The sequence below is a fragment of the Vidua macroura genome, chromosome 7 (genome assembly GCF_024509145.1).
Source record: "Vidua macroura isolate BioBank_ID:100142 chromosome 7, ASM2450914v1, whole genome shotgun sequence".
Classification (NCBI taxonomy): domain Eukaryota; kingdom Metazoa; phylum Chordata; class Aves; order Passeriformes; family Viduidae; genus Vidua; species Vidua macroura.
The window spans coordinates 3,606,114-3,623,739 of NC_071577.1; the positions used below are offsets into that span (position 1 = coordinate 3,606,114).

Sequence of the window (17,626 nt, forward strand, 5' to 3'; positions counted from 1 at the left end):
CCAGAGAGAAGCCTCAGGAAGGCTACAGGACAGCAAGGCCTGGCCTCTGGTCTCAAGGGCTCCTGCCACAAGGACAGGAGACTTCTGTCAGGGATTGTGGTCTGGCCTCGAGGGCACTGGCGGCAGGGCTGGGAGATGCCTCAGAAAGGCTCCAGGGCACCAAGTCCCACCCTCTGCCCTCAAGGGCACCTGCAGAACAGAAGCCTCGGGAAGGCCACGGGTCACCAAGTGCTGTGGTGTGGCCTCGAGGTCAGCTGCAGGAACAACGCCTCAGAAAAGCTGCGGGTCGGACACGAACAAGTGAGCTGTGAGGGGGCTCCTCACGGCACTGCTCTGTCCCGTCCTGTCCCGTCGCCTGCTCTGAGCACTGTGGCGTGCTCTTGGAACCACCAGCTGCTGTGTCACCACGTGTCACAAAGGGCCCTTGGACACCCGATTCCATTGCAATTCCACGGTGACCGTGCGGCACCATGTCACAAAGGGCCCTTGGAAACACTGTCACCTGCCCTGGGGCTCATCCCTGAAGCCTTTTTCCCATTGGACAGTCTGTACCCTAAGCACTCCCATCCCTCCCCAGTTCTATACCCTGGCCCATCCTTCCCCAGTTGCTCTCGGAGCTGTCTCCCTCTGCATCTGGTTGTCTCCCTGCTCCTGTTCCTGCTTCCTTCCTCCTTCCACCTGTCCTCAATAAAGCCACGTGGATTTCAGCAGCACGAGAGTCCTCCTGTCTTTTGGTGGGGCTACATTTCTCTATCGGGGCACCTGTTGATCAGGCAGCAGCGGGTCACCCTGCAGGACGCGGTCCGGGGCAGCCCGCACAGGATCTTTAGGAACGGCTCAGAGCATCAGCAAAGCCTGCCCTGCTCTGCGGGCTCAGGGCAGCACAAGGAGCCCCCAGGGCTGCCGACGCAGCCGCGCTGGGAAGGGCATGGGGCCTTCCACGGAAGCTGCCACGGCCTCCTTGGGACAAGTCCCGGCTGGTGGCCATCCTAAACCCGCGGCTGTGACAGGGACAAGGAACGTGTGGGCCAGGGCACGAACGCTGCTCCGAGCCCTGGGGCCCGGGGAGCGCTGACATCAGCAGGTGTGGCAGAGTCCCCGCCCAAGCAGCCCTGCCACCCCCCGAGCCCTGGCAGCGCTGGTGCCCGTCTCCTGCCCCAGAGACCGGTGCCCCTGGGGGGCTTCTGTGCCACAGGGAGCCAAAGCCCATGTGCATCGGGGGCTGCTGGCAGGAGCAACTGGAGCAACTGCTGGCAACACTTGGTGTCTGTGAGAAGGCAGAAGCTGTTAGTCTGTCCTGAAATGCTTCTTTTCATGGAAGAGATTAGCAGTAGCACCACAACACCAACAGCTGCTGAGTTTCCCTGGACGATTCCACTGTAGAGAGACACTGTCATTTATCAATGTGGTCTTCTGTCTGTTCTTCTGGGAAAAACACACTAGCCCAGTCTCTGATGTTTCATGCTCCAGTTGCTGCATGTCTGTCTGTGTCGTAGCTGATGCCAGACAAATATTTCCTCCAGACCCAAAGAGTCAAGCCTGAAAAGTCACAGGGTACATCTGGTTTTGATTTTTTGTTTTAAGTTTTCCAGAGCCTGCTGATCATTTTTAAGGTTTTCTCCCTATCCCTAGGGCACATTCTCCAGAAGTTCTGCTGTTACATCCTTTTGCATTTAGTGAAAGTTACCTGCAGTGACCAGTTGATCAAAGTCCTGGGAGAACTTGAACTCCTGGGTGAAGCTGGGCAAAACATGTATCTCCCAGATCTGAAGCCATTAAGTGCCAAGTTGCCATTGTCCTCCAGAGCCCTGGCTAGCTCTGCGATGCCCCGGGCCAGTGGCGAGAGTGGGCTGGCCTGGCTGGGGTTTTGCCTGGGCCAGGACCTCTGAGCCAGATGCCCAGCAGTAGAGACCCATGGAGGAGCAACAAGGACTGGGCAGAGGAAGCAGAGGACACTCTTCTGTAGTGCAAAGTCCAGCCAATTTATTGGGAGAGGCAAGAGGAAGGTGTACAGGGGAGGGATGACAGAGGGGAGCACAAGCCAAAAAGAGCCCCGAGCACACCTGTGCCCCGGATTTTAAATCTTTCAAAACAGGCGGTGGACACCTTACGGCAACCAATGAGGAACTTCTAGGCTGCGGTTTCTGGGACTAAAACCAATCAGAGCGAGGGGAGGATACAGGATCTGGCTGAGGATTGGATTTGAGCATGAGGGACAGGGAACCTTCTGGAACAAAGGGTAGGGTTTGGGCTGACAGACAGGGCGAAGGGGCCAGGTTGCCTTAACAGGCAGGGAAGTGTCTGGAAAGTAGGGAGGGGATTCTTTGAGGGACAGCCAGGTAGGAGGCCATAACAGAGGGGAGAAACCACCTGGAATAACTCAGAGGACACTGGAACATACCACAAGATAACAGAACATTTGTCTTAATAAACTAACACACCGCAACAGCAAGTACTGTCCCAGTGTCATACTCTGTCCCCTGTAAGTGTGCTGATGCCATTTAAAAGGGGTTGCCAATGAAAACAACTTTTAACATTTTTGTAATTTCTGCATTAGCATTCAAATCCTTGACCAGAAAAATCACATGGGATTCTTAAATACCAAAGCTGTCATTTTCACCCTGCATTTTAGAGTCTCTGAAGAGTCACACAAGGGTTTTGTTTTAAACACTACCGAAAAGGTCCCTGGTGTTTAGCTATAGCTTTACATCAGCATATACTCCTGATTATTCCTTTAGGCAGGAGCAGCAAAGCCAAGAATGAGCCAAGCAGGCGATTCCTGTGTTCTCATGTCCTGCACAGCACTAACTGGGAATTCAAGAGTGGATGCCGGAGCCTCAGGGTGCACAGGAAGCCACAAAGACTTTGGGATGCTGAAATGGACCAGCAGCCTGGTGCCTGTGCCTGGGCTGCACAGGGCTGAGCTCCATCGGGATGATCTAACAAAGGCTGAATGGACATCCCATGGAACTGGAGACTCCTATTCCAAGTTCTGAGAGCTACAAAATTCAGCTGTAACCAGCCGATTTTTTCATGTTAGCTTGAAATCCAGGAGAGGAATGGTAAACATGGAGAAGTGTTCTTCCAACCCTAGTGACAGCTGTGCCTGCACAGCACCTGTGGCCGTGGCAGGGTGGTAGGAACTGGATGATCTTTATGATACTTTGCAAGATAAAGTGCTCTGGCATTCTGTGATTCCCCAAGTGGAGAGCAAAACCGAGCCATAGAAGTCCCAGCTTTTCTCCGGCACCTCCTTTGTTCTTTGTTGCAAGCAACTCCAGGATTCAGTTTCAGAGCTGACGCATGTGTCTTTAAGGTGCCTGCATGGAGGAGAGGGCGGGCAGCTGCAGCGCAGGGCTCGTGCCCCGTCAGAGTCTCTCTCTCACCATGGCACCAATGCCTCTGCCTTGGGACGCCCGCCTGTGGAAGGCGAGTCTGCCCTCAAGTGCGACGATGCGTTGTTTTTCCTTGTCCTGGGCAGCTCCGGAGAGCCCGGCAATGCACTGCTTCTCGGCAGGACCGAGGTTTGTCGCGATTCCCGGGCGCTTCTGCTTTCCGCGCACCGGGGTAGGGCTGGCCACTTCTGCCATCGGCACGAGGGACAAGACAAAGAGGGAAGGAATTGTCCACTCCGTCCGTACAGTTTGCTAGAAAGCTTTTATTGCCGCGGGGATCTGTGGTGGAGAAACCGCGACTCGCTATCAGCGCCACGTGGACAGAAAATGGCACTGGGACCGGGGAGGCGCAGGATTTTATAGGGGGCTGGACTAGGAGGGTAGAAGCCCTCCCGCACAATGGGGACAGGTGCCGTGGCGGTGACATGGACCACGGCAACCAACGAGAACGCGGCAGGGGTGGACACGGGGCTCCGGGGCGAATGGGGTGACGGACACAGAACACTCCGGAGTGGACAGGGGAGTGGTTACAGGACTGGCACGGTGAGCTCCAATGGTAAGAGACCCGGAGCAGACCAGCACGGGGGGGGGGAAACTCGGGGGGTGTGCAGGGGTCCACAGAACTGGCTAGCAAAAACAGATCAGAACCCCTAATCTGAACGCATCCCAGGATGCAATGCTGAAGCACGGCCATGGAAGTCAGTCAGGGGCACAGGCTGCAGCTGAAGCTGTCAGGCTTTGCTGTGAGGCTGGCAAGTCAAGAGAAAGCCATTCTGGTGAACACTGCTGAAGCCTTTTGCCAAAGCATGGCAATTGTGCCCACGGTCTCCCCGCGTCTGGCATCCTGGCTGGTGCGGGAGCCTCGTTGAGCAGGTGCCAGCGTTCCAGGGTGCTGCTGTGCCGGAGCACGCTCTGGTGCTGTTCCTGTGGGGTCCAGAGGCGCCAGGGCAGCAGCGCCTCCGCAGCCCTGCTCGAGGAGACATGGCCGCCCTCCCCATGGTGGCAGCAGCTCTGCGGGCCCAGAGCTCTTTGTCAGGGGGGCCTTGGTCACAGCACCAAGGCCTGGGCAACCGCGAGGGCCCGGGCTGGCCGCCAGCCCTGCCTCTGCCCCCTGCCGCTTATTGGCAGCAGCCAGTGGCCATGCCCTGGCAGTGGCCCCTGCTCTCCCTGTCCCCAGCCAGCCCAGCCTGGGCACCTCGGGGGTGTCCCCACCCTCCTGCTGCGGTGGTGTCCCGGCATCGAGGGCTTCTGTCGCAGGCCTGGGAGATGCTTTGGGGAAGCGCCAGAGCAGCAAGGTGCTAGAACAAGGCGGCTGCCTGGGGGCTGCTTGTGGCCTCTGACACCCAATTGCTCAGGGCTGCTCACTGCCCCAGCCCCTCCGGGTCTCCCCCAGCCCGGCCAACCTGCCCGGCAGCAGCGCCGCAGCCCCACAGCAGCTCCAGGGGAGCCCCATCAAGAGGCACCTCAGAGCCCTCAGCAATCCAGCCAGCAACACACGGGCAGGAGGACACGGATGGCGCTTCCTGCCTGGGACAGGCCTTGTGGCCATCTCCAGGCACCGCTCTCGCAGGGATCCCCGCGGCTCCGGCCCTGCCCACCCGCTCTGTGGGCAGCACAAAGGCTTCAGCACAACCCCCAAAGGCCAGGGGGCTTCTGGCCATTTTCCCTGCAACACTGCACGCCTGGGAAGCTTGCTGAGCCCAAGCACCATTTTTCCACGCTTCCCCCTATGTCCTGGGCACCCTGGGCAGCAAAAGAAAGATCCTAGGAGTCTGTCTATTATAATACATTCTATATTTACATACTAAAGGAAAGCAAAACAAGATGTTTATTTACATTCAATATTTACATGATAAAGGAAAACAAAATGAAGAAAAGAGCTATTTTGAATAAAATCTCTGCTGGCTCAGGAGGCCCCAGCAAAGACAGCCTGCTGCATCAGCCCTCCACAGAGCCCCAGCAGCCCAGCCAGCCGAGCCGCGACAGACGAGGCCGTGTCTTCCATGCCCTGCGCAGCTGATCTCGCAGCCTCTGGAACATTGGCATGGGAGCCTGCTCTGCTGCCTTCAGGATGCACAATGATTGAATTGCCAGGCTTCCCACGCTGAGGCTGATGTCATTTACCATTCCTTCAAGGGCTGAAAGAGAGAGGATCAGAGCCACGGTCAGATCCCGACTCAGTGGGGAGCCGAGGAGAGCCCCCTGCCAGGGCCATCCCAGCCAGTTCTTGCCATGGCCAGGAGGGAGTAGGGACCAACAGGATCAGGCCGAAGCTGCGGGCCACGAATCCCCCACGTGTCCCTGAAATCTCTGTGTGCTCTGCCCAGGCCAGCCCTGCTCCGCACAGGGAGCAGAGCCCTCTGCAGCCGGGGCAGGGATGGCAGCTGCCCCCGCCAGCCCCCGCTGTCAGCCCGCTGCCCTCACTCACCCTCAGAGATCAGCTGGAGCTCTCCCTGCTGCCCCCTCAAGCTCCGCCCGGCCATCCCTGTGAACACAGAGCCTGTCACGGCCCAGCGGCACAGCTCCCTGCCAGCGGCGCTGCCAGCCCTGTGGCCACACGGCCTCGTGGCCCGGCAGGGCTCAGCCCGGGCCCTTGCCGCACGCTGCCGCCCAAGGGCACGGCTGCCGGAGGGCGGCAGCAGCGCCCAGGCCAGGCGGGGCTCCACGGCGCCGGGCCCGGATGGCGCTGCCGGGGCAGCAGGCGGGGCTGGGGCCGAGCTGCGGCGGGGCGGGGAGGGAGCCCGGGCTCCTGGCTCACCCATGAACCTGACGGCCGCCTCTCGCAGGGGCTCCTGTGGGCTCTGCAGGTAGGGCAGGGCCCGGCGCAGGTGCTCGGCCGCTCGGCTCCTGTCCTCTGCCAGCTGGAGAGAGCGGCAGGAGGGAAGGGTTGGCGTGGGCTCAGCCCCTGGCCCGGGCGCTCCCTGCGCCCAGCCCCGGCCTCCCCTGCCCGCACAGCCCTGAGGCCCGGCCAGCAGCCGCTGGCGCCGGGCTCTGGAGGGGGCAGAGGGCCGGCTGCTGCCCGGGGAGCCGCGGTGCCGCCCCGCAGCCCCGCCGGGCCGGGGCTCCATCGGCACCCGGCTGGGGCCCAGGGGAGCCTGGAGAAGAGCCCGCGCGGCCTCTGGCTGCAGCAGCGGGCAGGGGCACAGCTGCCAGCCCACACACTGAGCACCGCGCTCAGGGCGCTTCTCCAGGCTGAGCCTGGGGCTTCCAGGCCGTCCTTACCAGGCAGTTGGCGAAAATCCAGAGTTTCTCCTTCTTGACTAGTTTCTCAAGATCTCTCCTGTTCAGGAACTCGGCCACACAAATCAGCGTTTCCCGAGAAGCCTGGAGAGCAGCAGAGACACGGAGATGGCCCCACAGCCCAGAGCCCAGGACCCGCATCCCTGTGCCAAGGCCTGGAGGAGGCTGCAGCCCGCCAGGCACCAGGGCAGGAGGCAGCCGAGCCCCCTCCCAAGGGGACAGCAGCAGCCCACGAGTGCTCACCTCTGCCACACGCTGATTCTCATCATGGCAGTGGAAGAAGAGTGGCAGCAGGCTGTGGCACACTTGTGACTTCAGAGTGTTTCTCTCCTTTTCCAATGGAAGAGTCAGCAGTGTTCGGAAGAGCAGCATGGAGAGCAGCTGTACCTGGCTATTGTCCTGTATTAAGAGACGAAAAGAAGACCTCAGCATGGGCTGCGAGGGGCTCAGCTGGGTGCATGCCTGCAAATCCACAGGGCACCAAGTGTTTGGGCAGTACCCAGGGGCCGTGGCTGGGGGCACAGAGCCTTACGAGGTCAAAGAGTAGCACGACTGCCTGAGCCAGCTGCAGGGCGAAGGAGCTGGGTATTGGCGTGTCCTTGTCCAAGATTATAAAGCTGAGTACCATGAGTGTTATCTTAACAATCTCTCCATCTGCATCCCGCAGGAGCTCCACAAGACTTTCAGTCAGGCTCCGCATTTTCTCGGTCTGTGTAGAACACAAGTTTGTGAAAGGCCACCCTTCTGCCACAGGATCTAGAGGGCAAAGCACTCAGGCAGCTGAAGCGGGAGGCAGGAGAGCTGGGAGGAGCTGCCCCAGCACCCCAAGCACAGCCAAGCCCAAGAAACTGCGTTCCCCAGCCCCACGCTGCCTGCACGGCTTCAGCCACTGCCCCCTTCTCACCATCGAGGGATTGTCAGTGAGCTTGAGAAGGCCCTTGAGTGCCAGGTGACGCCTCTCCCTGCACTCACTCTGCAGGTGCCTTGAGAAGATTTGCAGGACTCTGTCAGCATGGCGTTCACTCAAGTCCAGGTGCTCGAGGACCTGAAAGGCACAGGGCAGTGACAGGGGACCGGCCGGCAGGAGCCCAGAACCGCACAGGGCGTGGGCACCGTCCCAAGCAGCTGCGGCTACGAGAGGGCAGAGAGCTGGGAGGCAGCTCAGCGAGGCAGCGCTGGCCAACGGGCTCACCTCCACCAGGAAGGCCAGGGCAGGCAGATCCCAGTATGGCATCTCTTTGCTGAGCAGGTGGAGCAGATAGCGAAAGATCCGGAAACACGAGCGTATGGAGATGCAGGACATCTCCCTGTCAGGAGTAAAAGTCCACAAGACTGTGAGCCACTGGAACAAACTTCTTTCAGGATTGACTCACAGAGTTCTGGTCTTTCCCCAGCATCCTGCAAGGGGACCTGGGCCATTTGGGAGGTGGCTCTTTGTGGGCACCCTCCTCTCCCAGCCTTTTCCAGTCTGCTTGGCAGTCCCTCGGTGACGAGGCCCTCTGGCCCACGACCATGGGGACTGTGTGGGGCACCCCAGGCGCAGAGCACAAATGTCAGAGGCAGCGGGGAGAAGGGGGTCTCACCTGGCCAGCAGACCCACGGCATAGTGGTGGGTGTCAGCACAGAGCAGCGTGTCCCAGCCACGCTTGCGTTCCATTGCCATCACCACATCCTTGTACTGCTTTTGGTACAGCAGGGACTTCAGGGTCCACACTGCAAACCTGTGTGCAGAGCAAAGCCCAGGTCACACTTGCAGTGCTGGCTCCGGCCCTGGCAATGTGGCAGGGACAGAAGGACTGGGATGGAGCACCTGTTGGGGCTGGTGGCAAGGCCGTGTTGCTCCTGGCATCCCTTCCAGATGTTCAGAGGAAAGGTTCCCTCCACCCACCATGCCACCAGTGCTACATGGAGCAAGTGGATTGCTCTCATCACGCAGCACGCTCGTATTGGCAAACTGAATCGCCCTGGGATTTTGGAAGCAATTACAAATTGGCCTGAAGGTGAAAATTTTGGTGTCACAGATGAAGAAGAAGTGACAAGGGCTGAAGAAGCTGCACCATACAAGCAACTGCCAGTAGAAGAAACACGCTACGTTCTTTTCACTGACCGTTCCTGTCACATCGTAGGGATGAATTGGAAGTGGAAAGCAGCTGTATGGAGCCCCACACGACAGGTCGCAGAGGCCACCGAAGGAGAAGGGGGATCAAGCCAACTTGCGGAACTCAAAGCCCTTCAACTGGCCCTGGACAATGCCGAAAGAGAGAAGTGGCCATAGCTCTAGCTCTACACTGATTCGTGGATGGTAGCCAATGCTCTGTGGGGATGGCTGGAGAGGTGGAAAGAGGCTAACTGGCAGCGTAGAGGAAAACCAATTTGGTCTGCTGAAGAACGGGAAGACATCGCTACCCGGGTAAGGAAGCTACCTGTGAAAGTTGTCCACGTGGATGCCCATGTTCCCAAGAGTAGAGCTAATGAGGAGCACCAAAACAATCAGCAGGTAGAGCAGGCTGCAAAGATAGGGGTGGCAAAGATAGACTTGGATTGGCAACACAAGGAGAGTTATTCCTAGCTCGATGGGCCCAGGATGCCTCAGGCCATCAGGGCAGAGACGCCACCTGTAAGTGGGCACGAGACCGAGGGGTGGATTTAACCATGGATGGTATTTCTCAGGTTATCCAGGACTGTGAGACATGTGCTGCCATCAAGCAGGCCAAGCGAGTGAAGCCCCTGTGCTATGGTGGGCGGTGGTCCAAGTACAGGTATGGGGAGGCCTGGCAGATTGACTACATCACACTGCCCCAGACACGCCAAGGCAAGTGCTACGTGCTCACCATGGTAAAAGCCACCACGGGATGGTTGGAAACCTAGCCTGTGCTTCACAATTCTGCCCATAACACCATCCTGGGCTTTGAAAAGCGGGTCCTTTGGAGGCATGGTACCCCTGAGAGGATTGAGTCAGACAATGGGACTCATTTCAAGAACAGCCTGATCAACACCTGGGCCAGGGAACATGGCACTGAGTGGATGTCCCGTATCCCCTATCATGCACCAGCTGCACGCAAAGTGGAGAGCTACAATGCACTGTTCAAAACCCATGAAAGCATTGGGTGGGGGATCTTTCAAAAATTGGGAGCTGCATATAGCAAAGTCCACCTGGTTAGTTAACACCCGAGGTTCCACCAACCGAGCAGGTCCTGCCCGCTCTGAGTCCCTGAATGTAGGAGACAAAGTCCCAGTGGTACATGTCAGAGGTTTGTTAGGGAAGACAGCGTGGATCAATTCTGCCTCGAGTACAAACTCATTTAGGCGTTGTCTCTGCCCAGGGACCAGACTGCACGTGGTGGATAATGCAGAGAGATGGAAAAACACGATGTGAACCTCAGGTTGATCTGATTGTGGGGTGAGACTCAGATGCAAATATCACAGTTTGCGGGATGTTACTGCCACCGTCTGTACATTAAACCACACAGACATGAGATAGAAGGAAATGTGTGAGTGTTGAAGGTCTGAGCAGGTGAAAGATGGAGTTGGAGTGAGTAAAAAGAAAGTGGGGAATCCTGCAGCTCTGAAGTCTGGTGCCTGGATTCAGTTGTCCGGTCTGGGGATATGATGGGGGCATAATGGGTGTTGCTTGTAATTTTTTGGGTGGGACAGATGGAAGTTTTTACATTAATAAAATGCATGATGTTTGGTAGTAAGGTGAGGATATAAGTTGATGGGGATAAGGGGTGGAATGCCCTAGGGTGACGTTATGATGCTTGTATCCCCAGTCGTCTGTTCTCTTTATGCTGGATATTATATTCTGTGCCTTCAAGACTGGCTCTGAGAGCGAAGGCGGGGAGAAGAAGAAGCACGGAGTTTTGTTATCAGCCTGCACTCACTGCTCCACATTCTGCTGGAACACAGAACTGTTGTGTTGTCTGGGCACGGATGGGGCAGAACAGGGCCCTCCTTTGCTTTTTAGTTAGTTTAGCTAGCTGAGGCAGAGAATTTTTCCCTGCACTGTTTTTTTCCTTTCCTTTTTCTTGGAACTGTTCGAACCTGCTCCGGACTGGGACCCGGGGAAACACCGAGAGCTCGCACTTTGTGGCCTACTCGGGGCAGCAGCCTTTCCCAGGGCCAGAGGGACTGAGAACAGAGCAACCATCCACCGGAGAGATTTTCTGAATTTGTCATCCCATCAGAGCGGCAAATGAGTTTTCTCATCTGGTATTGTTCACTTTTTATGGTAGCACTGCTTTGCCTCATAAAATTAACAGGTTTTTTTCCACTTCTCTCCAGAAGGAGATTTTTTTCACGAAGCACTTGGAGGGAGGGGCCGTGTGGGTTTGTTTTCTGGGGGAACCCCTTTTGGAGGTTTTCTCCCAAATCTGCCCTAAACCAGGAGACACTCGGTCAGATCCAGCAGTGTTCCTGTTCAGCCTGAGCTCAGCAGACTGATTGGACAGGAGCCACTGGTGCATGTCCCCTCAGTGCACCTCATGTCCCTCAGTGCCCCAGGTCCCCTCAGCAGCGCTTGGGACACCCACCTTTCACTCAGCGACCCTCACAGCCTGTCAGTGAACCGAGGGGCAGCAGCCACCCACCCCCTCAGTGACTCAGCCCCAGGAGAGTGGGTCATGCTGGCCTGGGGCCTGCAGCAGGCAGAAAGCCACTGGGGCGGGAAAAAGGCTCTGCTCTGCTCACAGCGTGGGCTGAGGGCCGGCAGAGCTCCATTTCCCCCTTGAGATGTCAGAGACAGGGCCTTTCACCCTCCTGATAGGGCTGCCCCTCTCTGCAGGCAGCCAAAGGAGCACGAGGGCAAAAGGCCAACGACAGCAAAGCAAAGACCCAGCCCTGCACACAGGGAGGTGACCCAAAGCAAAGCCAGCCTGGCACCCTGAAGGTGCCCGCTGCACTCTCGTGTGTCCCTGCCCTGGGAATGCCAGCAATGCCCTTTGCCCAGAGGGCCTTTCTGTGGCCCCTCTTGGGCTCAAAGCTGCTGCTCTTCTCGCTCAATAATGTCTAAACCCACAGAGCTTGGCATCCCCCACGGCTACAGCAGCAAGACTCAGCAAGCAGGCAGTCAAGCTCGGTGCCTAAGGCTGAGGGGCCAGGGACCCCAGTCTCAGCACAGCGAGGGCACACGCCCAGCCCCACAACTGCTGGCCTCACAGCCCTGAAAGGCCGGCACCAGGGTTCCACGCCTGATTCCAGGGGGTCCCTCCAACCGCCCACTGAGGAAGCGCCAGAGCAGCCGGGTGCCAGGAACAAGGCGGCTGCCTGGGGGCTGCTTGTGGCCTCTGACACCCAATTGCTCAGGGCTGCCCACTGCCCCAGCCCCTCCGGGTCTCCCCCAGCCCGGCCAACCTGCCCGGCAGCAGCGCCGCAGCCCCACAGCAGCTCCAGGGGAGCCCCATCAAGAGGCACCTCAGAGCCCTCAGCAATCCAGCCAGCAACACACGGGCAGGAGGACACGGATGGCGCTTCCTGCCTGGGACAGGCCTTGTGGCCATCTCCAGGCACCGCTCTCGCAGGGATCCCCGCGGCTCCGGCCCTGCCCACCCACTCTGTGGGCAGCACAAAGGCTTCAGCACACCCCCAAAGGCCAGGGGGCTTCTGGCCATTTTCCCTGCAACACTGCACGATGGGGAAGCTTGCTGAGCACAAGCACCCTTTTCCCCCTCCTCCCCTATGCCCTGCAGATCCAGGGTAGCAAAAGAAAGATCCTGGGAGTCTGTCTATTATAACACATCCTATATTTACATACTAAAGGAAAAGAAAACAAGATATTTATTTACATTCAATATCTACATACTAAAGGAAAACAAAATGAAGAAAAAAGCTATTTTGAATAAAATCCCTGCTGGCTCAGGAGGCCCCAGGAAAGACAGCCTCCTGGATCAGCCCTCGACAGAGCCCCAGCAGCCCAGCCAGCCGAGCCGCGACAGACGAGGCCGTGTCTTCCATGCCCTGCGCAGCTGATCTCGCAGCCTCTGGAACATTGGGATGGGAGCCTGCTCTGCTGCCTTCAGTATGCACAATGATTGAATTGCCAGGCTTCCCACGCTGACGCTGATGTCATTCACCATTCCTTCAAGGGCTGAAAGAGAGAGGATCAGAGCCATGGCCAGATCCTGGATCTGCGGGGAGCCGAGGAGAGCCCCCTGCCAGGGCCATCCCAGCCAGTTCTTGCCATGGCCAGGAGGGAGTAGGGACCAACAGGATCAGGCCCAAGCTGCGGGCCACGAATCCCCCATGTGTCCCTGAAATCTCTGTGTGCTCTGCCCAGGCCAGCCCTGCTCCGCACAGGGAGCAGAGCCCTCTGCAGCCGGGGCAGGGATGGCAGCTGCCCCCGCCAGCCCCCGCTGTCAGCCCGCTGCCCTCACTCACCCTCAGAGATCAGCTGGAGCTCTCCCTGCTGCCCCCTCAAGCTCCGCCCGGCCATCCCTGCGAACACAGAGCCTGTCACGGCCCAGCGGCACAGCTCCCTGCCAGCGGCGCTGCCAGCCCTGTGGCCACACGGCCTCGTGGCCCGGCAGGGCTCAGCCCGGGCCCTTGCCGCACGCTGCCGCCCAAGGGCACGGCTGCCGGAGGGCGGCAGCAGCGCCCAGGCCAGGCGGGGCTCCACGGCGCCGGGCCCGGATGGCGCTGCCGGGGCAGCAGGCGGGGCTGGGGCCGAGCTGCGGCGGGGCGGGGAGGGAGCCCGGGCTCCTGGCTCACCCATGAACCTGACGGCCGCCTCTCGCAGGGGCTCCTGTGGGCTCTGCAGGTAGGGCAGGGCCCGGCGCAGGTGCTCGGCCGCTCGGCTCCTGTCCTCTGCCAGCTGGAGAGAGCGGCAGCAGGGAAGGGTTGGCGCGGGCTCAGCCCCTGGGCCGGGCGCTCCCTGCGCCCAGCCCCGGCCTCCCCTGCCCGCACAGCCCTGAGGCCCGGCCAGCAGCCGCTGGCGCCGGGCTCTGGAGGGGGCAGAGGGCCGGCTGCTGCCCGGGGAGCCGCGGTGCCACCCCGCAGCCCCGCCGGGCCGGGGCTCCATCGGCACCCGGCTGGGGCCCACGGGAGCCTGGAGAAGAGCCCGCGCGGCCTCTGGCTGCAGCAGCGGGCAGGGGCACAGCTGCCAGCCCACACACTGAGCACCGCGCCCAGGGTGCTTCTCCAGACTGAGCCTGGGGCTTCCAGGCCGTCCTTACCAGGCAGTTGGCGAAAATCCAGAGTTTCTCCTTCTTGACTAGTTTCTCAAGATCTCTCCTGTTCAGGAACTCGGCCACACGAATCAGCATTTCCCGAGAAGCCTGGAGAGCAGCAGAGACACGGAGATGGCCCCACAGCCCAGGGACCCGGACCCGCGTCCCTGTGCCAAGGCCTGGAGGAGGCTGCAGCCCGCCAGGCGCCAGGGCAGGAGGCAGCCGAGCCCCCTCCCAAGGGGACAGCAGCAGCCCACGAGTCCTCACCTCTGCCACACGCTGATTCTCATCATGGCAGTGGAAGAAGAGTGGCAGCAGGCTGTGGCACACTTGTGACTTCAGAGTCTTTCTCTCCTTTTCCAATGGAAGAGTCAGCAGTGTTCGGAAGAGCAGCATGGAGAGCAGCTGTACCTGGCTATTGTCCTGTATTAAGAGACGAAAAGAAGACCTCAGCATGGGCTGCGAGGGGCTCAGCTGGGTGCATGCCTGCAAATCCACAGGGCACCAAGTGTCTGGGCAGTACCCAGGGGCCGTGGCTGGGGGCACAGAGCCTTACGAGGTCAAAGAGTAGCACGACTGCCTGAGCCAGCTGCAGGGCGAAGGAGCTGGGTATTGGCGTGTCCTTGTCCAAGATTATAAAGCTGAGTACCATGAGTGTTATCTTAACAATCTCTCCATCTGCATCCCGCAGGAGCTCCACAAGACTTTCAGTCAGGCTCCACATTTTTTCGGTCTGTGTAGAACACAAGTTTGTGAAAGGCCACCCTTCTGCCACAGGATCTAGAGGGCAAAGCACTCGGGCAGCTGAAGCGGGAGGCAGGAGAGCTGGGAGGAGCTGCCCCAGCACCCCAAGCACAGCCAAGCCCAAGCAACTGCGTTCCCCAGCCCCACGCTGCCTGCACGGCTTCAGCCACTGCCCCCTTCTCACCATCGAGGGATTGTCAGTGAGCTTGAGAAGGCCCTTGAGTGCCAGGTGACGCCTCTCCCTGCACTCACTCTGCAGGTGCCTTGAGAAGATTTGCAGGACTCTGTCAGCATGGCGTTCACTCAAGTCCAGGTGCTCAAGGACCTGAAAGGCACAGGGCAGTGACAGGGGACCCGGCCGGCAGGAGCCCAGAACCGCACAGGGCGTGGGCACCGTCCCAAGCAGCTGCGGCTACGAGAGGGCAGAGAGCTGGGAGGCAGCTCAGCGAGGCAGCGCTGGCCAACAGGCTCACCTCCACCAGGAAGGCCAGGGCAGGCAGATCCCAGCATAGCTCCTGTGTGCTGAGCAGCCGGAGCAGATAGCGAAAAATCCGGAAACACGAGCGTATGGAGATGCAGGACATCTCCCTGTCAGGAGTAAAAGTCCATAAGATTGTGAGCCAGTGGAACAAACTTCTCCCAGAATTGACTACAGAGTTCCGGTCTTCCCCAGCATCCTGCAAGGGGACCTGGGCCATTTGGGAGGTGGCCCTTTGTGGGCACCCTCCTCTCCCAGCCTTTTCCAGTCTGCTTGGCAGTCCCTCGGTGACGAGGCCCTCTGGCCCACGACCACAGGGACTGTGTGGGGCACCACAGGCGCAGAGCACAAATGTCAGAGGCAGCGGGGAGAAGGGGGTCTCACCTGGCCAGCAGACCCACGGCATAGTGGTGGGTGTCAGCACAGAGCAGCGTGTCCCAGCCACGCTTGCGTTCCATTGCCATCACCACATCCTTGTACTGCTTTTGGTACAGCAGGGACTTCAGGGTCCGCACTGCAAACCTGTGTGCAGAGCAAAGCCCAGGTCACACTTGCAGTGCTGGCTCCGGCCCTGGCAATGTGGCAGGGACAGAAGGACTGGGATGGAGCACCTGTTGGGGCTGGTGGCAAGGCCATGTTGCTCCTGGCATCCCTTCCAGAAGGTAAGGACCTTCTTTGGCATCTGTTCAGTGCTGAAGAACACTTGGAAGAGCAGATGCACAAATAGGTGGGGGAAATGCAGCTTCACGTTGTGTGGGACACAGGGCTCCTGGAGGATCTTCCACATCACCACAGTTGCCTGCAAAGAACAAAGCCCAGTGCCGAGGTGTCCGTGTGACAGGGCCCGAGCGTGGCAGGGAGAGGCCCAGAGAGACACAGGGGGAGCAGCGGGACCGGTGGCCCTGCAGCTGCCCCTAGGCCAGGTTTCAGGGCAGCGCCTGAGGCAGGCAGATGCAGTGGGGGAAGGAGGAAGGAGAGCTGCTGGAGACGCGGCCTTGGGGCCAGCAAAGGCCACTGGCAGAAACTCACAGCCAGGGCAAAGACACCCGTTTTGTCCCCATCGGAGGTGCACGTGCTGTACTCTGGCCAGCTCCCCAACACATCCAGGAGAATCAGCTGCACCAGCTCCGCAGTCCTGGGTGAGCACATGATGGTCTTCCACATGGCCATGGCAGCTCTGTGGGGTTAGAGCTCTGTCTCAGGGGGTCTCAGGCACAGCACCGTGGCCTGGGCATGGCCCCTGAGGGGCAGCGAGGGAGCATGGCAGCAGGCTTGGGGGGCTGACATGCCAGGGCTGGGAAAGGGAGCAGCCAGAGGGCCCTGGAAGTCTCTGTTGGTCAGACACCTGGGACAGGCTGTACAGGGCGATGGGCTGGGGGGAGCCCTGAGCCCTCTGGGCAGGTGGGCCCCATACCTGTCACAGGATGGGGTCACACGCAGGAGTGTCATTACTGCGTCATTTGGCTGCACTTTGGTGAGATGCAGCAGGGTGTTGTCCAGCCTGTGCTCAGCAGAATCATTGGCCGTGAGCCACTGGTGGATGTATCTCACCATGGCAGGCACCTGGAGAAGGCACAGGGCAATTTGGAAAGCTGCCAGAAGGAGCAACGTTCCCAGTGTCCCCAGAGAAGTGCTTCCCACCGCAGTGCAATGGCCTCAAAGGCTCACAGGGACCAACACTAGTGGCTTGGGAAGCCACGTGACTCATGAGGGAATTGAAGCCTGGCCACAGGCTGCTTACTTGCTCTGGTCTGAAAACACCCCTCTCCACAAGCAAATCCAGCAGGGCAGCACTGGTCTCATGTTTGAGGACCTCTGAGTATTCTCTGAGCCCAGCGCCCATGGCGCTGGTCCCTTCCTGCCGAATGCTCCTGATGAATTTGCAAACGAGCTGTAGGAGAAGGGCAAGAAGCCAGGGATGTTGCATGGAGTGCTCCACACACGGTGCTGGGCTGAGCAGTGACAGCAGGCCCAGCCCAGGTGGGGATGGCTGCAGGTACCTGCGCTGCTCTGCGGAAGCGGCCACGGGTGGATTCCTGCTCTTGTTTGAGGTCCAGGGCTGCACCTGGCAAGGAGCGAGAGCAGCCAGAGCTGAGGGGCTGCGGGAGAGGCCGGAGAACACAGCCCAGCCCTGCTCTCCCCAGGCAGGGACAGCCCCGGGATGCCCCAGGGGGATGGAGGAAGGCCCTTCTTCCTTCTTCTCCATGGGCACGTCCCCAGGGGATGGGATGGGATGTGATGGGATGGGGTGGGATGGGATGGGATGGGATGGGATGGGGTGGGATGGGATGGGATGGGATGGGATGGGATGGGGTAAAGGTGGCCGCAGGCACCAGCCCTGGGGCCCAGCTCTGCCACTCACCCTCCTGCGGTGGATGGAACGGCACCACCTTTTCGGTCTCCTGTGCTGGGGCAGCTCCAGGGCCTTCTTCCTCCTCCTCCACCCAGGCCAGCTTGGGCACTCTCGGGGGTCTCTTCTCCATGTCAGTGACTGGATTTTTGGGAACTTGCAGGAGAGATCCCTCAGAAAATCTCCACATCAACAAGTCCTGCAGTCGTGTCTGGAAGGCACCTTCCAGAGAGAAGCCTCAGGAAGGCTACAGGACAGC

The 17,626-nt window shown here is 59.5% G+C and overlaps 3 protein-coding genes across 3 annotated transcripts; all 3 read right to left on the reverse strand.

The window, feature by feature from the left end:
- Positions 1 to 5,219: 5,219 nt before the first annotated feature.
- LOC128809698 (maestro heat-like repeat-containing protein family member 6) lies at positions 5,220 to 8,488 on the reverse strand. Its single transcript, XM_053981880.1, has 10 exons — positions 8,446 to 8,488; positions 8,219 to 8,356; positions 7,828 to 7,942; positions 7,540 to 7,680; positions 7,168 to 7,344; positions 6,879 to 7,034; positions 6,618 to 6,719; positions 6,154 to 6,256; positions 5,824 to 5,880; positions 5,220 to 5,533 (listed from the first exon to the last, which is right to left on the reverse strand). The coding sequence occupies exons 2-10, from the start codon at positions 8,296 to 8,298 to the stop codon at positions 5,334 to 5,336; spliced, it is 1,131 nt and encodes a 376-aa protein (XP_053837855.1). The 5' UTR covers positions 8,299 to 8,356; positions 8,446 to 8,488; the 3' UTR covers positions 5,220 to 5,333.
- A 4,029-nt stretch (positions 8,489 to 12,517) lies between these two features.
- LOC128809971 (uncharacterized) lies at positions 12,518 to 14,852 on the reverse strand. The gene is made up of 7 exons (XM_053982421.1): positions 14,724 to 14,852; positions 14,352 to 14,528; positions 14,063 to 14,218; positions 13,802 to 13,903; positions 13,338 to 13,440; positions 13,008 to 13,064; positions 12,518 to 12,717 (listed from the first exon to the last, which is right to left on the reverse strand). The coding sequence occupies exons 1-7, from the start codon at positions 14,724 to 14,726 to the stop codon at positions 12,518 to 12,520; spliced, it is 798 nt and encodes a 265-aa protein (XP_053838396.1). The 5' UTR covers positions 14,727 to 14,852.
- Positions 14,853 to 14,856: 4 nt separating this feature from the next.
- On the reverse strand, positions 14,857 to 17,626 carry LOC128809974 (uncharacterized). Its single transcript, XM_053982428.1, has 8 exons — positions 17,380 to 17,626; positions 17,018 to 17,082; positions 16,759 to 16,908; positions 16,432 to 16,580; positions 16,047 to 16,194; positions 15,629 to 15,816; positions 15,402 to 15,539; positions 14,857 to 15,127 (listed from the first exon to the last, which is right to left on the reverse strand). The coding sequence occupies exons 1-8, from the start codon at positions 17,555 to 17,557 to the stop codon at positions 14,857 to 14,859; spliced, it is 1,287 nt and encodes a 428-aa protein (XP_053838403.1). The 5' UTR covers positions 17,558 to 17,626.

Coding starts and splice junctions, on each gene's coding strand:
- LOC128809698 (XM_053981880.1), bottom strand. CDS start 8,298: ATGGCAATGGAACGCAAGCGTGGCTGGGACACGCTGCTCTGTGCTGAC. Junction 7,943..8,218: donor GCCGTGGGTCTGCTGGCCAG/GTGAGACCCCCT, acceptor TACTCCTGACAG/GGAGATGTCCTGCATCTCCA. Junction 7,681..7,827: donor CCCTGGCCTTCCTGGTGGAG/GTGAGCCCGTTG, acceptor TGTGCCTTTCAG/GTCCTCGAGCACCTGGACTT.
- LOC128809974 (XM_053982428.1), bottom strand. CDS start 17,557: ATGTGGAGATTTTCTGAGGGATCTCTCCTGCAAGTTCCCAAAAATCCA. Junction 16,909..17,017: donor GCTTCCGCAGAGCAGCGCAG/GTACCTGCAGCC, acceptor CTTCTCCTACAG/CTCGTTTGCAAATTCATCAG. Junction 15,540..15,628: donor CTTGCCACCAGCCCCAACAG/GTGCTCCATCCC, acceptor CTCTGCACACAG/GTTTGCAGTGCGGACCCTGA.
- LOC128809971 (XM_053982421.1), bottom strand. Junction 13,441..13,801: donor GGATTTTCGCCAACTGCCTG/GTAAGGACGGCC, acceptor CGCTCTCTCCAG/CTGGCAGAGGACAGGAGCCG. Junction 13,065..13,337: donor GGCGGCCGTCAGGTTCATGG/GTGAGCCAGGAG, acceptor CTGTGTTCGCAG/GGATGGCCGGGCGGAGCTTG.